This window comes from Rhipicephalus microplus, chromosome X (assembly GCF_043290135.1).
Source record: "Rhipicephalus microplus isolate Deutch F79 chromosome X, USDA_Rmic, whole genome shotgun sequence".
Taxonomy (NCBI): domain Eukaryota; kingdom Metazoa; phylum Arthropoda; class Arachnida; order Ixodida; family Ixodidae; genus Rhipicephalus; species Rhipicephalus microplus.
Genome location: NC_134710.1, coordinates 169,823,833 through 169,848,870, shown reverse-complemented (window position 1 = coordinate 169,848,870; position 25,038 = coordinate 169,823,833). Strand labels below are relative to the sequence as shown.

Genomic DNA, 25,038 nt, shown 5'->3' with positions numbered 1-25,038 from the left:
TTCTACTTAATGAAATTCAAAATTTATTCGAACCTCCCAGCTTTTCGCTGCGCATCCACGGACATGCAGAAAAAGGGCGTGACTGAAGGGAGGGCACTGTGTACACTTTAATGGGTCAGGGAAATGTGATCAAAGTGACCTAAACAAGGGGTTCGCTCTCATCGTCCCTGGTTTCGAAGGGTCTGACGCTTGTTGAAAGGATCCTCCTGTGCACCGTAGTAGTTTTCGCTGTAAAAGAAAAAAAAGGTACAACAGTCATCGCTTGCAATTTAGGGCACACTATATGTGATGCCCCTTGTTACCGTTCGATAGGAAGCAACCCGATGCCACAGCGTGCTGAAATAGTGGCTATGTTCCGTCTGCACCCGTATTTTCCGGGCATGCTTGTGCTAATTCAGTTGTTTGCATCTTAAGTTTATCATCTTCGTTTTAACACACGTGCGCTGAAGTAGCACACCACTGTCACACCCATAGTCGTATTGAGAGAGCATGCACTGAGCACGCCCAACACAGTACCGAGACACACTAAACTTTGCCATAGCATGATCTAGGGGCTGAGCCCATATATTTTGCATCGTATTTTTTACGCAATATACTCTGCCTATAGTGCCATCATTGCTGATCAGGGGGCCAATGAACTTCGTAGATATTGCACACAGCTTCACATCTAAAAAAAGGATAAAATTGGGGTTGCAATACATCTCTACAGCGACAAACGTAAACAGGCGACACCATTGCAGCTTCACACATGACTCAATACCACCTCACTATGTTGGATGAAGTTGCGCAGGCTCGCACAACTGCTCGAATTCACCGCATATTGCCGCCCCGCACCCCTCAGCTCACCTTCGTATTCCCCTTAACCATTCCCCCAGGCTAGGGTAGCCAACCAGACTTTTTTCTGGTTAACACCTTTCCATTATGCTTACCTGTTTCCGTCTGTGCAAAAAATGCGTTAATTCATGCATTTTTTCTCTCGTTCTTTCCTGAGCCAAGGCATTATTAAATTTTGTCATGAAACACATAGCGTAAAAAATTTACGTCTGCAAGTTTCTGCCGAGATGTCGTTCTAATTTCTATAAAAGGGTGTTCGCCGGTTTAGCAGGAGGGCGCGACCTACCAGCCGGGCACGTTGACGGGGTCGTCACAAGTCCTTGTGGAGGGGTTGAAGACAGTGCCTTCATCGCAGGAGAGGAGGCGTGGGAGTCTCTTGCCGTAGTACGTGGCCACGCACACAAAGTGTTTGGCGCAGTCGCGCGGGTGCGCGTACGGAGGGTTCACGAAGTCCTGGAGCTCGTACGCTGTCGGCTCGGGACACTTGAAGCCCAGGTACGCTGCAAGAATATTGATACCAGAGGTATATAGTTCACAGTTTGCAAGGATCACTTGTCCATCGTTCCCGACAGGAGGGCAATGCGTTGCACCAATCAGTCTTACTCGCTGTATACAGCTACAGCTAACTTTCGTGCAAATTTACCTTTTGATACGCTTTCTTCGCACTACAGTGCTGATTAAGTAATGAGTGCTAAATGGTATGGCACCTCTAGTAAAAAGCATGTTAGGATGGGTATATAGGCGATGTATTCTACAATATGCAGCGGACACTGAAAACTCAAAGCTGACTTCACTGTAACACAGATGTGTACCGCGGCAGAGCTATTTTAATAAGCCCAGATTCGAATTTTTTTTTTTTTTCTCGTATAAGCAAATTATCCTTTCACGATGGCAAAAGCACAACTGTCGCCACAAGAATTCTCCTGGCAAGCGAGAAACAGCGAAAGTAAAGTGCTGGTGGCATCGCCTCATTGAAGTTTGTGAACTGACTCGCTGTGACGTCACACATTTTGTCGATTATTTTGATTGATATGTAGAGTTTAACGTCCCAAAACCACCATTTGATTATGAGAGACGCCGTATTGGAAAGCTCCGGAAATTTCGCCCATCTGGGGTTCTTTAACGTGCACCCAAATCTGAGAACACGGGCCTACAACATTTCCGCCTCCATCTGAAATGCAGCCCCCCGCCGCGATGGTCTAGTGGCTAAGGTACTCGGCTACTGACCCGCAGGTCGCGGGATCGAATCCCGGCTGCTGCGGCTGCATTTGGGTGCACGTTAAAGAACCCCAGGCGGTCGAAATTTTCGGAGCCCTCTTCTACGGCGTCTCTCATAATCATAGCGTGGTTTCGGGACGTTAAACCCCACAAATCAATCAATCAATCGAAAGTGCAGCCGCCGCAGCCGGGATTCAATTCCGCGACCTGCGGGTCAGCAGCCGAGTAACTTAGCTACTAAACCACCACGGCGGGGCACACATTTTGTCGTCGTATGCCCGGAATTGCAGATCTCTTAGTAACTAAAAGTAAATTACACTGGCCTTCTGGGGGGGGGGGGGGGGGGCAGAGGCTCAGGGTACCAAGTATAACCAGATTTTCTTGACCATTGTCACCAGAACATGAAAAATACACTTGAAATCCATCATGACGTCATGCTGACATACATATTCAATGATTTTGGCGCGAAAGTAAAAACTGAATAATTCACCTTCAATATTTTTTTCATTGTTAAAGCAATGACAAAATAGTAGAGTTACCAAACAATAACTTATTCCTTCAAATTCTTTGTTTTCGTATGCTTGGAAACCTGAAAGCCCACTTGCACCTCATTTGTGCAACTTGTCAAATCTTTAACAATAATGCCAAGGCCACAGTAAAAACTTTCTAAATTTTATGCATACAAAAACTCTATCACCTGATAAGTAACTTTTGACGGGCTGATAGTGCCATAAACCACGCAAGTACATCAGGTGTAGTTCTCGTAACATAGGTTCGGTCAACGTGATGGCACGCGCCTGCTGTTCATAAATGGCCAAAATTTAATGGTCAGATGAGCGACTGCCGCCGAGGTGCCGCTATTATAGCGATAACGTCAAACACTGGATAGCTGAAAGCTTAAATATAATTCTGGCAAAGGTGACTGATAAAAGATATTATAGCTTGATGTAATGTAGAAGTATGACAGCTATAACTAAGTCGTTGTAGTGGACATACTGATATGTAAGGTGTGAGGCGCTATGCAATTTGGCCAATGTTTGGCGAAGCTCTTGCCCAGTATTACTTCCCACGGATCAGCATTAATGCATGAAACCCGATGACCGGCAGTCCAATTATACTGACCAATTATCAATCACTACGTCGTCCGCTCATGTGTAACTACGTATATAGTTCACGAAAAAAAAAAAAAAGAGACCGCTGTATGAGGTTAACAATGAATAGCGGGCGACGCTAGTGGGCTTTACTTTTCGCCCCGTTTATGTTTGAGTGCACGTTTATGCGCGTTAAGGTTTCATCGCGTTGTACTGCTTTTAGGGCGGCTTGCTTCTTGTAGACCCCGCAACCATTTCTCACGAACTAGGTTAGGCGGGACTAGTGCCTAACTTAGAAACGAGCCTCTGTGCATAGAGTAGGCCATAATTTTTTTTTTTGTACGAGTGCCTCAACAATACGTACAGCCGGCCAAAACTTTAGCTATTGTGCGCAACGGCCACTTTTTTGTCTGTCAGTGCCATATTATGGAACCAAGCTACAAAAAATTGCTTCGTGGACATGTGCTTTGTGGGCATACACTTGTCCTTAATTCAACCGAAACTTAATTCAGCTGTATGGCAAAGATACTCTGAAAAAAAAAAAAAAAACTGCCACTCATACACGATAGCTTAAGATTTGGCCGGCTGTACATCGGCGCTTAGCCACTAGAGACACAACGTCGCGTCATACAACTAATATGCTCGTTCCCAAAAGAAGTAAGAGAATTTGAGGCCCTAACGGTAACGTTATGCTATGGCTAGTTTTGATTGATATGTGGGGTTTAACGTCCCAAAACCACTATATGATTATGAGAGACGCCGTAGTGGAGGGCTCCGGAAATTTAGACCACCTGGGGTTCTTTAACGTGCACCCAAATCTGAGCACACGGGCCTACAACATTTCCGCCTCCATCGGAAATGCAGCCGCCGCAGCCGGGATTCTATCCCGCGACCTGCGGGTCAGCAGCCGAGTATCTTAGCCACTAGACCACCACGACGGGGCTAAGCTTCAAGTTAACACGCACTGTTTTGAGATAAAAAGTGGCACTGTATAGAGTGCTTATCGCAGCGACGAAAGCACAGCACTTATGTAAATCACTCAGCCAACGTGTGGCCCCGCCGCGGTGGTCTAGTGGCTAAGGTACTCGGCTGCTGACCCGCAGGGCGCGGGTTCGAATCCCGGTTGCGGCGGCTGCATTTCCGATGGAGGCGGAAATGTTGTAGGCCCGTGTGCTCAGATTTGGGTGCACGTTAAAGAACCCCAGGTGGTCTAAATTTCCGGAGCCCTCCACTACGGCGTCTCTCATAATCATATAGTGGTTTTGGGACGTTAAACCCCATATATCAATCAATCAGCCAACGTGTGCGAGCACCTTTCACTTTACTAAGCGGCAGCATGCCCGAACTAGCTAAACGCGTTGTTCATTCAAACGCAGCACGCTCTTGTGCACTGCAGCTGCGTCACGTAATCGGTCGTGTCACGTGCTTCTATTCTGTATCATAATGTGCGATCTCTAGTGATAAGATGCTAAAGAAGCATGAGACCAGACTGTCTGCATGAGCACTGCGTGTGTAAGCACTTCCGTACTTCCCTATACCGTAATGCGAATGAAATTTATTTTTACCCCAATTTCACAAGCAAGCTGTAGCAATCGTCAAAAAAACTTTTGGCTACGCCCACTTCTCCTGTCTGTCCCTATACTTCACGAAAACTGTAAAAAATCTTCACCTCACATTTTCCAACCGACGAGATAAAGAAAACCTGTCACGGCAAACAATTGATGCTCGTCGTTTTAAACTAAAACAAAAGGGACCTCCACTCAATTAGGTAAGCGTATGACTAGGCTGTTCAAAAAAAGAAATGGCTTCGGTGGTTCGTGCGTTCAATGATCATGAAATTAGAATAAAATCACGATGGAATAGTTGGACTTCACAGAGCTCCTGTATTCCAGTTTCTGCGATGCGTTCGTGCATTCAGCCTTGTTGTAGGCTCAAAATAACAAATGGTCGAAACGTTTTAATAGCCTTCGAAGTAAGGTGTGCACTTCGGCATCCATGTCTCTCTTTTCTTTCGAGCTCGCGTCTACATGAATTTCTTTTTTCTACCCGAAATCCACACCAGCTCGCTCAACTTTCTGTCGTTAAAAATGTTAATAGCGTCTGGCATTGGCTGATCACTTTCACCTATACTCAATTCAGCATCATGATTGGCTGAATTTTTTCCCAACGGAGACATCTGGGCGTGTTCGAGAATTCTCTCTCTAGTATTGGTTACAGTAGCACACGCGAACCAAATTCCGCTATTGATGTTGGATACACTATTAGCGAAGGCGACTGAGCCAATCTTAGTAAACAACATTTATGAACGAAAAACATCTTTGTGAATTTGTTCCCGAACGGTAAAAAACGCAAGACAGTACACCCACTGCTAACACACGCTTTAGTACAATGGAACCTTCAATGCAAGGGGCAGCAGATACTACTACTTTTGCAGTTTTTCTTTTTTCTATTAGGTAGAATACGAGAGGCTAAAATAAATCATTAAAAATAACAGGTGCGCCGATGATGTCGAGGAAAATATAAAAGTGTAACTGTATCGCGATTATTCAAAATATTTGCAGTCGGCTGTGTATGTATCCGCACTGTTTGGGACGCGATAACAGAAATTCCGAAGTATATTATGGTCCGGTAGACTCGTGACGTGGCCATGGGGGGGGGGGGGGGGTAGCATCGCTGTTTTCATGTGGCGACGTCGAGCACTTCGGATACCGATTGCTTCATTTTGTAACGATTCTTGGTATTTATGACGAACACGAAACTTCAGCAACAACTACGGAGAATTGCCGGCTTCATCACAACACGAAACAGTTAGATGAGTTTGACTGATGCTGTACTTGTGTTTGTTGTTGAACTTCTGCGTTAGTGACGAATTAAAACTTTAAGTGCTCTGTGTCGATTATTACTTATTCCCCTTGTACTCTCTCGTCTTACAAATGACACCTAGGATACTGCACTAAGTCACCCAGCTGTTCTTACTTCTGCGGTAGTGTTGCAAGTCGTTTCACGATACTAGGCTCTTGTTTCTTTGTTTGTCTCGTTCCCCATGTCATCAGGTTCTACGTGCAGGAATCAACTACCTGCCGAAATATGCGCGCTTGGCTGGAATCGAGATGCGCATACCTGCGCGCAATTCGAAAAAGTAGTTCTCCTTTATTCATTAAGCAGGTGCGTTACCTTCGGCGTCGCAGCGTTCCACCAGGTCGGGCCAGTCACAGACTCCGCGGCGCTCGTTGTAGGCCAGTCCCTCGGGGCAGTCAAAAGGGAAGCCATGACCATCCACGCAGTTGTAGAACTTGCCGCAGTTGGCCTCGTCCGCGTACATACCCCAGCGGCGGGGGCAGTTGCCTACGCCCTGCGCTGGTTCTGTAAGAGAGAGGCAGACTCCAATGATGCTCCACGCGAGCAGCTTCTGATACGTGCAGATGGGCTCCCACCAGAATTGGACCCGCCGTGGGCGACCCACTTGTCCCGCTATGCTATGATACGAGGCAATGTTTTCTCGCTTCTCAACTCGACTCCCATATGCGTACAGCTCCAAAACAGAGGGAGGCCACGCAGCGTCGTTCAAGGACGTAGAATTCATTACCTGACGGCGCCTGCTTTGTCTCTTCCCCATGACGCGTGTATTTTCTAGCCGCTTCTTTCACACTGAAGAATGACCTGATTGATTAAAGCACGGCCGTGCCATTCATTTTTCTTCCATACACAACTGCCCATCTCCTTCTTCCGTGCTAATCCGCGAAGACAAAAAATTAAGAAGCATTGCTTTTTTATTAAAAAAATGATTGCTCTCACTTCGACTGGATTTTCGAGCTTCCCTTTACGAAGCTGGTGCGTGCCACTCTCACGTCCTTCTGTTTCTTCTCCTATCACCCTGAACATTCGAGGGTGAGATCATGTTTTGTCTTGGACGCGCGCTTGGCATTCGTGACCACTAAGACCTCCGTGCGCCTAGTAGACTGCGCTTACCGTATAGCGGATGCCCCCGAAGACCTTCGCGGCTCAGGGTCTTTCCCACTGGTTTTCTGAAAGCGTATAGTGCGTGCTGAAGTCTCTGGCAATGAGCTCTATGTATCCGCGTCTGACTACACACACAAGCTTCCTTTCGTTTTCGATATGTGCTGCTTCTTTTAAAGTTATTATGTGTACCAACGACGTAGTCACTGAACATGTAGTAAATACAAAGACAACCGTGACAATGCATGCCATCGTTTTGTTTGTACAAGTGACGTGTATTAAACAAAGCGAGGGTTTAGAGTAAGTAAAAAAATAAGGCAGCTTCACACCATATAGGAGTTCCAAGCCTGACGGAAGTGCGGAGCCTCCTTTGTTTCTGTTCGGTTTTTGTTTTTTATCCTCGTCGCTTTCTTTCTTTTTACTTTTTTGTATTTTTTCCATCTCTATTTTGATTTACCTCTTCCGCTCTGTGTATATGTTTTTCGCTCTTTCTATTTTTCTTCCTGCTTTCTCTCTTTCTATTTCGTGCTTGCGTTCTTTTTTTTTAAGCGTGGTTTTGCCCGCGTTACGCCAAGCCAATCGCCATTAAGGCGGTCGAAGAGAAAGAGGAAGAAGGACATAATAGGCTGGCCCTATAAAGTGCTCTGTACTGAACAAAAACAATAAGCCTCCGCTCGCATGCTCCGTTGGCTTGAGATTTAGCAATAGCTTTTTTTTTGTTTTTGTGGTTTAAGTGAAGAAATATATTTGCGCATAACGTGGGCAGTACTGGAAGAAACATCTGGAGGACCTTTTTTGAAAAAAGAAGAAAACATGTTTCTCACGAGCCAAAATCCAATACGAAAGAAACTTACAATATCCAAAATATAATACTATAAAAACCTACATATGTTCGCGTATGTCATGCTATCTTACTAGATATATAAGCATGGGCCTTTCCATGTTGTTTTGCAAGGCTTAATTTTTGCCGCTTGCTCTCTCTTCCTCCCCCCCCCCCTTTTTTTGCACATTTGTTTATAAGTTATAATAATGGGCTAACGGAATAGAGCCATTGTACTCTTTCAAAAGTTTGATGCCATTTCAATCGTTTATTTTCATTTTCGTCCGGGGTTTATTTCTTAATTGTTAAATCAACTGTCAAATTTGTACAGATAAGAATGAAGTAAACCAGGTAAGCAACGTTTTTGCCCTATGTCTTCACACCCAGTGCGAATACATGAGTTGGGCGTGCCTGTGGTAGACAACGCATGGCGATCTATGTTTTTCTGCTCCTAAAACTATTTCATATTAGTCGTCTAGAAACATCAGTTATCGCCAGATCTAAATCATTTACAAAGGATTACTCAGCCTTCATATCTCGCAGCACGCGATCATGTTCATCTAGCGTCATACAGGCACAAAACACGAGAATTCGTGCGAGTTCTGACGCACTTGTTAAATTAACATGTAGCACGAAATTCAGAAAGTTGTCTGAAACAGTTTCAATGAGGGAGCCTATTTAGAAATACATGCTATCATGTTCAGTGGTCGACCAACGTGAATTCCCGGCGCGGATGTGGTTACAGCAGGCGACAACGAAAGCAAAAAATTGCAGTCGTTGCCCAGCGTTCTAAGGATCCGCTAGCACTACGAAATTCTTCGCGATGCGAATTAATCACTCATACACAATTACAAAGGCTAAGGGTAGGGCTTGAAGCCACGGTCTTGTTGGGCCGAGCCCGTCTACCAAAAATAAAGGGGCGCCCGCTGCTCTCTGGTCTGATACTCAGCAATAGATGCCCCCATACATCGTACCTCTTCCCACACATATAGATTTAACAAGGAGTCCGCACATGCGCGCATCTCCTCGCCTGATCTTCTCTGCGGTACTGTTACTGGTCCCCCTCCCCATCCCCACTTATGCGCCGACTCACCCAGCTTTACATGCATGTACAACTTCATTTTCCCATAAAGATAGATCGCGAGTAAATGTTGACGACGTGTTACCTACTCTGTGCAGACATTTATAAAAGACCAAATATACATACAAAATACACTAAATTTAAACTTATGTAGTCGTTTCTTGTAGGCCTCAATGTTTTTTTTGGCATGAGGCTCAAACGTATCTCTGATGAGAATGACAATATTTTTTTTTTGTTGTCGTAACAGTCTTGCATTTTTCCACTTAAACCACTGGAGCTGCTGAGTATGAGTTACATTGAATCGCTGCACAGTCTATTGCGCGGTCAGCCTTCGAAGGTGAACGACTCATTGTAAGCTAAAATATCAAATACGAGGTAAGGACACGTTATCTGTATACAGTCTTGAGTAGGTAGTAGAAATGCGCATCACCCTGGCCGAGATCAATGGTCACTTCACACTCACTTCAACCATCGCGATTACTCAGTTACACTTACACTACGCACATCCTGTGAAAGGAAGGAAGGAAGGAAAAACAGCTAGATAAAATGCAAGGACGGTAACCAGACACTTTCCTGGTTCTACCCTATGCTGTGAAATGGAAAGGGGAGTATGTAGATGAGAGAGACAGTGAACAGCCGAGAAACATAGGAAAAAAATGGCAGGGCTTCAATATGTCATGAAGGTTGTGAAATAGCACATAATTATCAATGACAGTGTAAACTTACTCATTTACTTTCGGTATTCGCAGAGGGTCGTGCGACCGGTGAACGGATCTAGCTGAGACACGCGCCAGTGGCCTGTAATACCACGCAACTGCCACCTGTACAATTCCTGTAATGCTAGAACGATGTCTTCTTCAAGTCCGAAGCCCCATTGCAACTCGTGGCATCACTGATGTGTACATTATTCACTGACAGCGCTATCGATTTATAGAGATTCCTAAGCCTCATCAGTTGTTTGATAAATAAAACAAATGAAGGCAGAAACTTTTTGTTAGTATGCCATAAGCGGCTGCTACGTCATGTGGACAAGCATAGGAGTTCGCTGGCGGAAACAGGACACTTAGTCACTGGAGGAGGAGGGGGGGGGGGGGGAGGGCTCAATGTTTGCTCCATACAATGACTTAGTAGGGGAGGGGGTGCTGCGATAAACATCCCCCCCCCCTTTCTGATGAGAACATTTCGCCACCCTATGTGGACAAGTATCGATGATACGTCATGCTTTGACTGTGCGCGCACATGCTATGAGTGGCCCAAAATATGTGATGGTTTACCGATGCTTACGTAAAAAGTAAATTATAGACAAGAATGTTCAGTCATTGGAGAATTTCTTTCCAATTGCTTTTTTACGTTTTACTTGGCCTCGGTACAATACACACAAAGGTGTCCCTGTTCTTGCTAACCATCCCTGTTTCTCATATGCTGCAGAAAGCAAGGGCAAAGCGTGCTCAGGTAAAAAGCGGGGGTGGGTGGGTCTATAGAGGACATGTACAGTACTCACGGATTGAAATAGGACATTCAAAGCTCGTTGCCGCCGGCACAAATAGCGCAGCTTGTGGGTGCTCGGGGAACTTATGAGTTGCATTGTGGTATAGAGCGAGGAGAAGAACATCTGCGGAGCAGAATTGCTGCTTCTGGTCGCCAATGAGTCGGCCTGTAGTTAACCATGCGCACATGCACTACTGGCGTGGCGCTGCTAGGCTAGCACGCTTTCGCACGCCGAAATAAATGGATCGCCGGTAGCCACCCATCGCTAGTGAACATATACTGCAGCGCAATGCCCTATAGAGGACTATAGTCCTGCGGCTTTCGGTGATGCGGCACACATGTTTTGTAAGTAAAAAACACGATTCGGCTAAGAGATTGTCTCGTGCGTGTGCGTTTGTGGGCATGATAAAGCTAAACATCTGTGTAAAAGCATAGCGAGTTAATTTCGTGCTTTCTGTCACGACAAAAAAAGAAGAAGCAGTTACAAGCCTATAGCAGCGCCTCGCTGGCATGGCGCACATATGGTTAACTACAGGCGAACTCATTGGCGACCGGAAGCAGCGATCCTGCTTCGCAGATGTTCTCCCCCTCGTTCTCTACCAAATGCGACACCTTGGTTCCCCTAGCACCCACGAGTTGCGCTATCTGTGCTGCTGGCCCCACCCGTTCCGAGTATTCTATTTCAATCCGTGAGTACCGTACAGCCTGCGCTGGGGAGCTGCCATGTGGAACGGGGACAAGCAATTTCCTCAAGCTTCTTTGAACCACAGGCTTGAAACCCAGTCTCGGGAATGTGTTTGCTTTGTGGGCACTTCGTGAGTGAGGATCAGTGCAGGGCTTGGCTGAAGGGATACGCAGATATATCCTTCGGAGACTTACGCATGTATGGCCGGTTCTGGCAGTTGACGCTGAATGGAAGGTCGCAGCGCAGATGCTTGTAGCTGGCCTCTTCATTGAAGACCAGCCCATCGGGACAGAAACCTTGTGTCACCGTGCCATTCCTGCACTCGTAGTAGCTGTCGCACTGTGTCTCGTGCGGGAAGTAGCCATTGGTCGTGCACTGGCACCGGCCTGAGGAGCGGACGGAGCCATCGCACAGCGTTAGTGCGTGCCTTGCGCACACAGGAGCGCGAAAATGAGAATTACCTCGCGCCTCCTTTTCTGCAGCCACGCGTTGCACCACCAGTCTTTTTGCGGGATTGTGCATGTGCTCATTTTGAATTTTGTAACGGCCCTTCACTGCTGTGGCCTACGTGGCACAAGCCTGCCCTATTCTGCATTTCACTCTGAAAATACACTTTACGTACCTATTGCCAATCAGAGGATATTATACGAGAGAAAAGAAGCTAAAGTTTTCAAGGAAGCGACACAATGGTCCGACGACATAGGTTCCAAACTGATTATTTCACATAAATGCGCACCTGTTGTATCACGCATTATTTTTGGCAAATCATGTTTACGAGAGGTTCCTATTTTTTCCGATAAAAGTTGGCAGGTGAAGGCATACTGGCTACAGCGTGAAATTAGTGCGAGAGCTGTCCTTAATATTGGCGTACGCTTGTCCACATAGTCAAAGAACCCATCGGGATGAAGATAAGAGAAGTTCCAACAATATATTCTCGTAATTCTCTTTTGTGTCGTACATTTCCAGGTGTCACAAAATTAGCATAACAATGTTATCGTTGATGCTTCACTCACTAAAAATAAGAACACAATAAAACCTTGAAGGCCAGTTCTTTTACGTTGAAGAGTAGACGAACAGCTCTGAATTCGGGACGAAGTGCCAGGACAACGCAGAGGGGACTTCGTCCGTCGTCTTGCATACTTCGTCCCATAACTGTTGCGTGCACTGTTGTTCGTCCCTTCTTCTGTTGAAGCCTAAGTGGGCGCGAAAGTTGCGGCCTCATTTTTTAGTATTGTTTTGTGCACTCTTTCAACAATCGTGTTCATTCCGTGAGAGTGCTCAAAGTGTAAACTAATGTTTCCCTAATCGATAACTATCTGTACTTCGTTAAGATGCTCAATAATGGTGCTATTTACAAAAAATTCAAATAAAGAAGGAGCGAGTAAGAAAAGAAATGTTGCGTTTGTTCACTTGTCGGCACACGTAGCCACACAAAATCCGGTGGCACAGACCGTATGCGCGCCCGCTGACGTATTTCAAAGACGCGTTGGCTGGCACGAAGTTACGGGTCAGATTTTTGGTCACGATAATGGGGCCATATTTCGCCATGTGATCGAGATGCACTACTGCCTATCAGTTATAAAAGCAGCCGCACTACTCAATGGCCGAATTACCTCCCGGGAATGCGGTGCACGTTAACCTACACAGCCTCGTTTCTGTGGTGTGCATGCTTAATTTATGTGGTTTCACACGTGAAAAGTACTTGTAAGTATGAAGCACGCTATATTTAGTGGGGAACTTCTCATTAATTTCAGACCACCTAGGGCCCTTTAACGTGTACCACCTTAATACAAGTCCAAGGGTATTCGTGCACTTCTTTCCCACTGAAAAGCGGCTGCTGTGACCGGGAATCACACCCGCGTCTTGCACCTTAGCAGTTCGTCATCTCACTTGCTTAGCTACGATGCCGAGTCCCGGTGGCGCATTTCCTGGAAATGTTGCGATACCCAGTCATGGGTTCGCTAAACAGGACGTACGTTGAATCGTTTCATGCATGAGTCACAGATAAATAAAATAGCAATCGAAGGTGTTAATAAATAAGGCACCCGACCAACCACACAACTGTGGTTCCACGAACTCTGCTCCTGGTATACGAAACAAATTTATCATTGCCAGCAGCCCTTGAAGCAGGGTCCAGCAATGAGCTCAGAATGTGTATACGCTTTGAGCAGTAAATCTAAGACAGATCAGATGCGGTATAGATGGTGTTTACCGACAGAACGACTTCGTCCTTGAGAGACGGCAAAAGGATTTTGGCAAGCGGATGAAAACTTCGAAGGCACGGCTTTCCTGCTTTTGGCTTACTTACGATCCGGTGCCTATGGGCTGGATGGCACCATCACCTTCAGCACGGTGTTTGCAGTCGTTAGGAGAAAGCCAGACGGTAGACTTTTCAATGTGCGCAAAGGATTTGCCCATTCGAGGTTACAGACTTCCCTTGGCTTTCGTTCCAATGCCGGTGTTACGAAAGTGTTGACAAAAGCGCGCAGGGTTGCGCATGCACAAAGTTGCCTTCTTCTGGACCTACTTGTACAATTGCGCCGATTTTCCTAACGCGTATAACCTTATGCAGCGCCGTACATCGGTGTCTCGTTTCTACGGTAAAAGCACTTATACAGTAGAAGCACAACGCGTATAGAGAATCGTGCTTGAAGTAACGTTTCCAAAAACTGTATAACAATAACAACAGAAACAAAGTCACGCGGTAGATATGCGTAGTTTATTCCACTGTATTACATGACAACTTAAAATTGAAAATAACTAATGGATGCTAGTACTTCAATAATAGATTTTTCCATATAGAGTACTTGTTTATCTTTAGTGCATTTCCACCACGTAGCCAATTTTCTCATGTTCTACAGGCTGAAATATTGATGAAGAGTCAGACATATACGCGTATAATAGTTCGTTTGCATTAAAGCTGCTTTACTTTGTGCTACTTGAAAACAATTTTGAAGTATGGATTTTGCGGATACAACAGAAATATTTATTTGACGTTTGATATTTTTTTAATTGCCGAGCCAAAGTCTCCCGTGTGTGGGCCCAAAATTTCAAGCAGAAACATTTAGCCGCGTTTAGTCTGTGTTTAATTTTTAAAATTTAATTCTTGCTTCTAAGGAACCTGTTTGAGAATCTAAAAGAAATTTGTAAGTTTCTCACATCACCAATGTACATAGCCTTGAAGCTCCGCCAAAATGTCCCTCCAGATGCGTGTTTTATTTGTGCGAAGTTGTATCTTGATTTATTCAGTGGTTTAAAGACAGAAATAGTTTAAGTTGGCAATTATCGAGAAGCACTGCAATTAGCGCAGAATTCACAGTCACCTATGGTGCTGGCCCGAAGGTATGTTTGAATTTTTCCGGCATGCCATGTTTATTCTAACGCACATTTTATTCCCATGCGTTTTCATTCTCTTACACCATACATACCGTTCCGAAGTGACACGCATTTGAGTTCCTCAAGAAGCTCGAAGAAAAACATGACAGAGAATTGCTGATGTCACTCAACACGCCTAATGACTTCATTCGTTTCTACATTCTTTCACACCCGTTACCATTGATACGCTGGACATTTTCTAAAATATTTCTTTGCACAAACTCTAATGGTTCAATCTGTAAACCCCTGCCACATGAGAAGGCACATTCACCATCACATCTATACACAATCATAGCTTCGCAGTAAAACAGGAAAAGGGGAACACCATGGAGTCTCGTATCTTAGCACGCAACCTCCTCACGTCAAACGGTTTCCGTTACGAACGACGTACGACATAGTTCAGTGCTCAAACGATTAATTGCCGAGTGAAGCCAACTACACTTGCAAAAATATTATTCCTCGGATAGAGCTCGGCAGTTCTTCGGTGACCCCTGACACTGTACAGATATACAAGGGGCGTGCTCACCTTTTGCGCAGATAGTTCATTTACCGTTAATACTCAAAAGCCTCCTTCATGCGATGCCTCTTACGATCGATGCATTTTCGATGGAGGCGAAAACTCTATAAGCCCGTGTACTCAGATTCAGGTGCACGTCAAAGAACACCAGGTGGTCGAAATTTCCGGAGCCTTCTACTACGGCGTCTCTCATAAAAATAGAGTAGTTTGGGGACGTTAAACCCCACATATCAGTCAATAATCTTACGATCACTTGGTGCTCCGAGTGAACAGAAAAGTGCGGTCGTATATGTCAAGTATTTTACAGCGGTCAAGGCTTTGTGATACCTGTTTAGGCTGTAAGCATGCGTTCAAGGACAAAACGCGTTTCACGAATTCGTCTGAAAATGAAATTGCTTAGCTAGAATGTTTGCTCCGTGCATGCGCGTTATAAGCATGCCTTTGAACTCTCTTATTTTCTCAAGAATTTGCCCGGACCTCCGCAAAATTTGCAAGTGGCCCCAAGGTGTCATGAGGGCGCATTTCTTCTGCAGCTTTTCCACCGAACCACAGAATCGTTCGTTTCACGTAACCCTGAGTATATACCGCTATTTTTTGACGTTATTCGCGTAATAACGCGTTCATAAAGTCTATCGAATGGCGCTGTTTCATGGGCGTACACTCATCCGCGCGCGACCATTACCACGCTTCACTTTGACCGGCAGCACGTATAATTAGGCGCAATTATGTATGCGCGTACGTTGGAGATTTGCAATTCCACTCACGTACGTGCACTACATCCGACTTCTTCGCTCATCGATATACTTGCCCTGGTATTTTCCTTATCTTCATTTTTTCTTCATTCACCCTATACATGGTCATGGTTCACCCGTATACAGGGAATGCGGATGCGCCATTGACGAGACCGTGCCAATATTCATTTTGTGACAAACACCCCTACCTCCTAATTCGTACGTCGCGCGTGTGTTTTTGCATGGCGTGTGTGACGCGAACGCAAATGACCAGGTAGCATGCAGACGTGGGAACCAAGAGCCAACTTATCTCACTGTGTTCTGGGCACCGTGTGAAGACAATCCCGCAGCTTGGTTTAGGAATCGCATTTTTGGCGCGAAGTAACGAAACATCTCTACGCGACCTCGCAGCGCTGCTGCGTATTGAAAACTTGCCAAGGTAATCGACGCAGAGCTGAGAAACGAAGGCTGTGCGCCGTCCACGCGAGCTAGTAACGCTAGTTGCTTTAGCGTGCCTCTGCGTGCGCATCCTTTTTCGCATTTTCTGTCATCGTTTAGTGCTTGTATGCCAAGGTGTGGCACCGACTTGACCGCGAAAACTTCACAAATGCGTCACCAACCCCGTGGAGCAGGCAATGCAAGGGATATATACGTGTAATGTATGCATCCGCGCCTGACAAGTGTTTTCTGCAGAAGTGCAGGTCACGATGGCTGAAAATTTTCGCTCTTAATATAACCTTGCCGAACATTCCGGCGGGTGCCCGGTCCCTGTGAAGGACCCCGGTAAAACAAGAACGGGAGTATGGCCGAATAGAACAGTTGTTGTTGAATGGTTCACTCGGAATGATTTTTGAGTGGCACTCTAGAACCTCTGGAGTTATCTGTCCGCTCAAAGCTCCTGGTAGTTTTGACAGTCATTTCGTGTCCTTCACAGAGTGATTGTCACAAGACGTTTTGTGAAAACATAGTCGTACGCACAAATGCATACCGGTCGTGTCTACTAAAAGTCAAATGACTCCGAGGAACAATTAGCATTTCATTATATGCGTGACAATTTCATTTTCCTGTACGAAAGCTGTAGACCTCATAATCAGAAATTATTTGTGTCAAGCAGTATAGTCCGCTTCCAGTTACAAGACTTTGCCTTCGTTGGTTGTCACTCTGAAAGAATCGGCAAGCCAGGGTCGTAGCCAGAATTTTTGTTTTCCAAGGAGGGAGGAAGGGGGCACTTGTTGAAGGCCTTGAAAAACAGCTATTTTTATTGTGTGTCCTCGATAACTCCCCTCCGTTCAAATTTTGGAGAGGGGTGGAGTGCTAGGCCACTCTCCGTGGCTACGGGCCTGCGCTAAAGCTAATGCACAGGTTAAGCGTTTGTAGTTGTTTAGGATGCAGCAACACGCGGGAATAAAGCGTCCGAGTAAACAAAACAAATGTGTATAAACCAAGTTGGTATGTCCGTTCGGTTTGCAGAGTGTGTATATTGCTGGCTTCCATTAAGCTCTTAACGAATTTCCGGGACAAAGGCACGTACAGGCCTTCAACGTCGTGGCATCATATGAAGTCCAGCAGATGCAACAGATACATCCAACAGGTCAAACAGATACACCCCCTCTGTTCTTTGTATAACAGCCGCCATGCTTCACGTCGCGATGGTTGTTGCAGTGCACTATCGAATAGCGGACCGAGAACCTACACGAGGGAGAAGCGTGAGTCAGCTGTGATTTTGCCTCATTTAATTCTGTGCAAGTTTCGGAACGAGTTTTCCCCATCGCAGTGACACGCGTGGACAGGCGATCGCAAGAGGCGCGCGCAACCTTGAATTCGTCCCGCACTCCGTCTTCGATGCATCGCGTCGATAAAAAGCGGACCAGACCGGTCACGAGGCACAAGAGACGGAATCTCATGTGCTACGTGGGCGAGACTACGTATGTGCGAACCTTGGATCCTGTAATGAGGACTGCATTCCTAGCAGCTATGGAACGTCATTACTCAAGAATCAGCAGTCTCGCCAAGCGGATCCTGCTAAGTAGCGCGAAAAGTAAACTCCTGCACTAAAGTCGACCGCCTGCCTACGCACGCAGCCTTTTTTTTTTTTTCTTGGTCACACGCAGAAGGTTTCAGGGCTCAATTTCACTCCCAAATACCACCGCAATTTTTAAATATTTTTTTCCTATTTATGCTCGCCGTCTCCGCGTCCACAGAATCAAGCTGTATACGTAGGAGCTATGGAAGTTTATCAGGTGTGCTGTCTGATAACGGTTTGCAAAGTGAACCGTCACTTGCAGCAAATAGATCTGGTATTGCTGCCGCATGCACGTTTTTTGGCTTCTAATTCGAGGACATGCGAATGAATTCCGAACCGCTTTCCGAACTGTTGTGCGATACGGCAGTGCTGGGCAACGAGAAGCAAGCTATGCATGATAGAAGCATGGCAAGCTAAGCAAACGTCCTTATGACATCGCATATTTTTCTATACGTAGGTGCCGCGTTTGCTGTTTGCGACTCTTCCACTCCCAGATTACGTGCGTGCGTAGATGAAAGTAAGCATTCGTTGCTATAGAACACCGTCGACGGCGTCTGTGTGTGTGCAGCACACAGCCGCAGAGTTAATTTTTGTGGCGGGCGCATCGCAAATGAACTTGGGGACAAAGCCCCCGACCCGCGTGCACAAATGAGGGAAATGTCGTTTCGACATGAGCTTTCAGGAAATGCGTGTGTGGATGACCCAGATGCCAAGTTGCATACTTTTTCTTCCAACTTTTGTGAAGGAAGCGGCGACGAAAGTACGCATAACATGAGACAAATTCGTTTTGTTGTACACCACGCAGAAAGCGCTCGTGTCGCCACGCGCACTGCTGCACCGCCCACCTCGGCTCTCGCCAGCGAGAGGTAAAACTACGGCGAAAGCAGGCCTCGAACAAGACGTCATTTTTCTTTCAAAGCTTCGTGCAGGCACGACACGAGTGGCCTTGGTCGCCTGCGCAGAACACTCACCACGAATATTTGCAATTCTCCCACGGCGATCTTGAGCTTTACGCATGCCGGATGTGGGGAAGGAAATACCAAATATCACGGCGAACTTTATTCTATACATCTAGTGAAGGGCGTGAAATGCTGCGCCTCCCCAAGCACTTACACAGAGATATTGTGTCATATGTAACGTGGAATATACAGAAGCCCGTTGTCGAATAATTGTGGAAGCTGACTGCGGTGTGGGGTTTTTCGCAGTGGAGGTTGTATACGTCCCTCCGTCGCTTATGCGTCCAGCTGTTCGTAGTTCCTAAAAACCACTTGTCATCAAAAATAATTCTGTATTCAACGCAGATATAGGAGTGCGTTGGAGTGATCGGTTAGAGAGGACTCAGTCAGTTGTGAAAGTGAGCCTACTGGTGAAAGACAGAGAGTAACACTAAAGAAATTAACAAAAAAAACTTTGTGTGTTGCGTTTCTTATCGGTGGTAATTACACACTGCCCAATGGCTGCAGGCAAGGGAAATATATATAAACTAAAAATAAATAAAACGACACTTAGCGGTTAGGTTCCGCCTACGCCTTTTATCTCGCAGTAATCGCTTTACTCTGTATGAAAGCATTGGTAAATTAAAAAAAAAGAGCAACCTCATTGCGTTCCGACGTAATATTGGTCACGGTAAGGGAATCACATATACCGGCACCATCGTCAAAAAAAGAACTCGCCCGGCTTCGGGATTGAACCTGAATACAGAGTGCCCAGATGGAGCAGGTATTAACAGTGTACGGGGGGCGTACTTTTCTGTGGGGCTCGAAAAGGATATTTATATATATATCCTTTTCACAAGCTGCTCTGTGTTAGACGCGTACACCGTCGTGGTAATGGAAACCAACATGGACTAAGTAGCGCGCCCAGCCCATTCTTTAACAGCAGCATCCCCAAATCAAGGCTGAGCTGGCATGAATGCGAGTCACAACGTACACGCATACGAAGCAGAACTAGGCTGAATAAAGTCACCATGGCGGGCTTGAACAGTTGAGCTTTGCTTGTTATTTGCTATTTGCACAATACGTGATGAGCTGCTGCACAAATGAAAAAAAGAAAACAGTATACAGCCTCCTGATAATCACCAAACTTGAGTGTGTGTTTCTTTTTTTTTTTGCCATTGCTGTTGCTAGTTGATGCGCGAGCAGAGTATAGCGAGAATAGTATGCCCCCTTTAAGACCACCAACATATTTCTACATGTATGGCATCGTACATGTATGGTAAGCAAATGTATACAAATACGGCCTTCATAAACAATGATCAGCGCGTCGACCTCGAGTGCTGGCTGATAGCACGGCGTTTTGTGTGGCTGGGGAGAAGGCAAGTGCTTCCAAAGCGGCACGCGATGGAGGAATGAGCCGGCATACGCAGCCCGAAGAGTGAGGCAAAGGCCCCTTCGCAGTGTCGTGTAAGGCTGTACTAACAACCACTCGTAGCGTCAAAAAGAAAAACAACGAGAATGTCCGCGGGGACTACGCAGCCAACTTTTAGAGCTGTAAAAGCTGCTGAGAAATATGATGTTTGAATGCAGGGAATGCGAAATCAGTCATCTGAATGTTTATTCACCCATACCGCCGTATTTAACTTTTTTTTTGTAAAAATTTCCGAACTTCGTGGCGTGTTTTTGATGAGGAGCGAGCCGGTGATCATGTATCACGCGTAAGTTTTGCCACACATAACAGAGAGCTTTGAAAGTGACGTATCGTCAAAGTTCTCACTAAAGTTTTGCTTTGATAGGAAAATATTCACGACTGTCCCTCTATGCCTCAAACTCCCCTCCAACCTTTCACCCTCTCCTATCACTTTTTTTTTTCTTGAATTGCACACGTTCTGAAATGACCCGTGTGGCGTTAATCGTTGAAATCGTCGCTCATCGTCGCTCTTCAGTATCTGAACAGAGTCTATTTAACTCACTGCGACGCTAGCGGTGCGTTTTTGCGTCCCTCATCTGCACGGCTCATGCATAAGCAACAGAGCGAACTCGTCCATGGTGTCGAGACCACGAATATACTACGTGGTCTTATGATTATTAAAATTAAGAACAATTATATTGCGGAAATCAGTGTTGTAGTGGCGCGTGTATGATTGGTATTTCCTGCTGCGACGCACCACCCGTCGGTAAAATGAATTCGGGACGGGTGTCGAACACATGTTCCCAACGAGCGAGTTCAACGAAAACGTACGATCACGTTCAACTGATAGCGACCGCTTGTAATAGGCGGGTTGCATGGTCAAAACGTCGCGTTTTCTCCCTGTGGGAGAAAACGCGATAGTTTTGATTGGGGACGAAAGTGCCCAGGTCAGGAGATCTGAGAGATAGCTGAGTTATCAAGGTGTGGGTTCGAGGTAGGTGTACTCCATGATAACCTCCATCTTGCGCAAAAGTTTTTAGACAACAGACGAAATTCGCCCGTGCGCGTTTCGTCTGTTGTCTAAAAAAACTTTGCTCAAGAAGTAAGCTGAAGTATTGCTCAGTTTGAGAACAAAGCCTTCGATAAACGCGTCAGTCTTTTTTTGTAGTTTCTGTGACCGACACAGTTACTAACTAAAGTCGTTAAAATTAGCACGCCAGAAATGTGCGCTTGCACGGAGATCATCTCCAGGAGCCCTGTGTCACTGCGTGTACTTTGTACGCGATTTAATTCTCTCGTCTTCAACGGCAACAGCCTATTTCCTTTTTGCAGCCCCGGATAGCACTGCGTCACCAATAAAGCTCTCACGGTTACCAAAAATATTTATTCCAAGGTGCTGAGGCTCAATTGAACAAAAAAAATAAAAATCACTGTTGCTATTGTAAGCAGAGGGTTCATTCATTCACTCCTAGGACAGCGTTCGCACTTTGTTATTAAATTTTTTACCAGCTAAGCACCTGAGGTGTCGCGTAGCTCGAGCACGCAGATGAGATTCCCAGTCACGGCGGCCGCAATTCGATGGGGGCCAGATGCTAGAGCACATTTGTACTTAGATTTGGGTGAACGTTTAAAAAATTTTATAGGTGGTTAAAATTAACTTTGAGTCTCCCACTACTGCATGGTAGTCATATGTTGTGGTTTTGGCAAGTGAAACTACAGAAATATATTGATTGATTGATTTATTGATTGATTGATTGATATGTGGGGCTTAACGTCGCAAAGTCACCATATAATTATATCAGACGCCGTAGTGGAGGGCTCCAGGAATTTCGACCACATGAGGTTTTTTAACGTGCGCCACAATCTGAGTACTGGGGCTTACAGCATTTTCGCCTCCATTGAAAATGCAGCCGCCGCGGCCGGGATTCAATCCCGCGACCTGCGGGTCAGCAGACGAGTACCTAGCCACTAGACCACCGCGGCGGGGCAAACCCCAAAAATTAGGTAATTCTTTTCATCATCTACGAGATATAACTGGCAGACATAAATTGTATACACAAATATACAATGTACTTCTTTTAAGTGAATAGTTATACAATTGCCGCATCACCTTTAAGAAACAACTTCATGCTTACTGCGTCACAAGTTTCAATCAGTGATCGGCTTTAAACAAGTTATTAAGTAATCACGCAAGCGTCGCTTTTATATCAGGTAGGTTAAGAAGGAAAATAAATCTCCATGTAATCACTCTATAGAAAAAAATTGATATGTTTTATCTATGCATGGAAGTACAGGATGAACTGACAAATATAGAATCGGTAGACAAATAACCTTCCAAATTTCACTCGGAGCTCATTGTACAAACATCATCTGTGAATAGACAGAAAAGGTGATTCGGTGTAGTAACGATAACCAGTCTATTAAAAAGAAATAATTTACACGTATACCACGGGACGAGAGAAACTGAAGTCATATTTTACGATTTCGCGCAGGACTGACGCCACCACTCTCGAAGAAAAGGCCCGACATGTGACATCAGAACGCCAAACAACGGAGATAACTGGAGGCTGCGGTCGAACGATCCACGTTATAAAATAGATGTACAATAAATCGGCTATTTGTTTTGTTTTGTTTTACTTAAAAGTGGGACCTAATCACGCGATCGCTCACGCACTTATGTAACTTTTGTGCGTTAAATAAATGGCAAAGAAGGTTTTTGTAGAAACACGTGTAGGCGCATCAAAACGGTTTGTCAAATGAGGTTACATGATAGGACCCGAAAAGAAAGTGGACACAAGCGTCACAGGCCCGCCTGGGTCCAGCCTTCTTCTGAGTGCTATTACAGCAAAGCACACTTGCTGAACCGGCGTATAACATACAAAGAACCACAGCGCGCTGTGATATTCTATTACTGTCGCGAAAAAACTGTGGCTATTACACAGCTGTTCTTTTTTTTTTCGAATAATACTTTTACTCGTGAAAGATTTTTATATAACTTGAAATGACGTAGGCCCTCCATAATTAAGTAAAATGTTGATTGATTGATATGTGGGGCTTAACGTCCCAAAACCAATATATGATTATGAGAGACGCCGTAGTGGAGGGCTCCGGAAATTTCTAGCATTTGAGATTCTTTAACGTGCACCCAAATCAGAACACACGGGCCTACAACATTTCCGCCTCCATCGGAAATGCAGCCGCCGCAGCCGGGAATCGAACCCGCGACCTGCGGGTCAGCACCGAGTACCTTAGCCACTAGACCACCGCGGCGGGGCAGTAAAATGTTGAGCTTACATAGTTTCCAGTGCTTTTTGATAAAATATGAGCGGCTTGTGCACGCTATTGTGGGCCCGCGGAGGAAGAGCAAGTTTTACAAGTACCCCATCTGACAAGTACCTTGATACTACATACGTCGGTTGAACGTTTCTAACAATCTGATTGAAAGCTTGGTCTTGTTTATAACGACACGAGAATGCGCGTTCGTTATGCAAGTATTTTTTCACAATACTACCGAGATTCTGCGGCTATTCACACACAATTCTATACATGTAGCCACCGTGCGAAAAAACAGGGTGTATGGACACATCGAAACGGAAAAAAAAAAAAGGTTCGGCAACGAAACACAATCAAGGACACGTACACGGTGTACCAAAGCGAAAAGCGCCATTCGGTACCATACACCATCAGGCTTTTTTTTTTTCTTCCTGTCGACAGTAGCGAGGGGGACAGTAACGACAGCGTCCAGCCAAAACTGGGCACACCGCATGCCGGCCAGTGACCAACGGTGAAGATCACCGCTACGACGGCGTAGACTCACCGAGGCCCAAGAGGCCGACGAAGATGAGCACTGCGTAGAGAAGCATCTCCGGTGGAGCTGTGATCCGGTCGGCTTTCACTCTCGCTATGGAAATGCGACGGCCGAGCGGCGCTCCTCAAGAACTGTAGGATGGCTCGCTCTCTCCGAATCTGGGTCACGTACGGTGGCGCGTTTGCGTGACCCTCGGGGGTCACGACGGGGACCTTCCTTCCCCGTCACCTCCACTGCGAATCATGCGCGGCTTTTCCGTGCGCGTGCTGAGAAGGGGCCAAGCAGGTCGGATATGGCATGCGACCACTCGAATTAACGGCATGCCGGCACGGAACTCCCGACTCCCGGCTCGTGTCACGACGGTCAACAAGCGGAGGGAAAGCACTTTCGGTTGAGATGTTGCGTGCGCGAACTCGCTCGTGACGATCAGCGCGCTTGTCTCCTCTGCTGCCGCTGGTCGCCCGTCGAACGGGCCGGCTCTCTTCGCGCGCTCTGCACATCCGCGCTTTTATTTTCAATTGTGCACTCGCACTTTCAGTGCGCTGTAGCCGATACAAAGCGGGCCAAGCGATCAGAAAACAACGGAGTGTTAATTTACTTGACATCCTGCGAATTCAATTAACTTTCTTAAACTAGCAAGGTAGCCGACAACGGAAAGGATCCTTGAAAAAGTGTGACGCATGTTGTTGGAGCTCATCCTGTGCCCTTGCCAAAGTGCTGAACGCTGCCTCTGGCAACAGACAAAGCGGTTGCTTGCAATAAGCGCGTTAGCTCATTTGAGGGCACTTCTTTCCTTTTCGGGAGGGGTGTAGTCACGTGTTCTTTTTCGCATTTCATTGGCTTTCGTTATCATCACAAACAAATATGAGTGTGTTTTGAAGGATCTCGGTAAACCTTTTTTCATCTCTCTGTGTTATGTATATGTCAAGAGAGAAAGAGAGAGAGAGAAATATCAGAGAGGTATTCAGGTTAACTTTACTAAGTCCAGTTTGCTACCCTACACAGGAGGACAGGAAATGGGAGAGTAAATGAGAGAGAGAGAAGGAGATACACATTGCGCAAAA

At 45.8% G+C, this 25,038-nt stretch overlaps 1 protein-coding gene across 1 annotated transcript; it reads right to left on the bottom strand.

Annotated features, from left to right (window-relative positions):
* Nucleotides 1-24,134, bottom strand: LOC119177190 (protein obstructor-E). The gene is made up of 5 exons (XM_037428598.2): nt 23,984-24,134; nt 11,369-11,560; nt 6,318-6,506; nt 1,121-1,334; nt 1-228 (listed from the first exon to the last, which is right to left on the bottom strand). The coding sequence occupies exons 1-5, from the start codon at nt 24,027-24,029 to the stop codon at nt 159-161; spliced, it is 711 nt and encodes a 236-aa protein (XP_037284495.2). The 5' UTR covers nt 24,030-24,134; the 3' UTR covers nt 1-158.
* Nucleotides 24,135-25,038: the final 904 nt, after the last annotated feature.

Excerpts from the sequence above, each read along its gene's own strand:
- LOC119177190 (XM_037428598.2), bottom strand. The coding sequence starts at position 24,029 with ATGCTTCTCTACGCAGTGCTCATCTTCGTCGGCCTCTTGGGCCTCG. Across the intron at positions 11,561-23,983 it reads CGTCGGCCTCTTGGGCCTCG|GCCGGTGCCAGTGCACGACC; the intron begins GTGAGTCTACGC and ends TCCGCTCCTCAG. Across the intron at positions 6,507-11,368 it reads CCAGAACCGGCCATACATGC|AACCAGCGCAGGGCGTAGGC; the intron begins GTAAGTCTCCGA and ends TCTCTCTTACAG.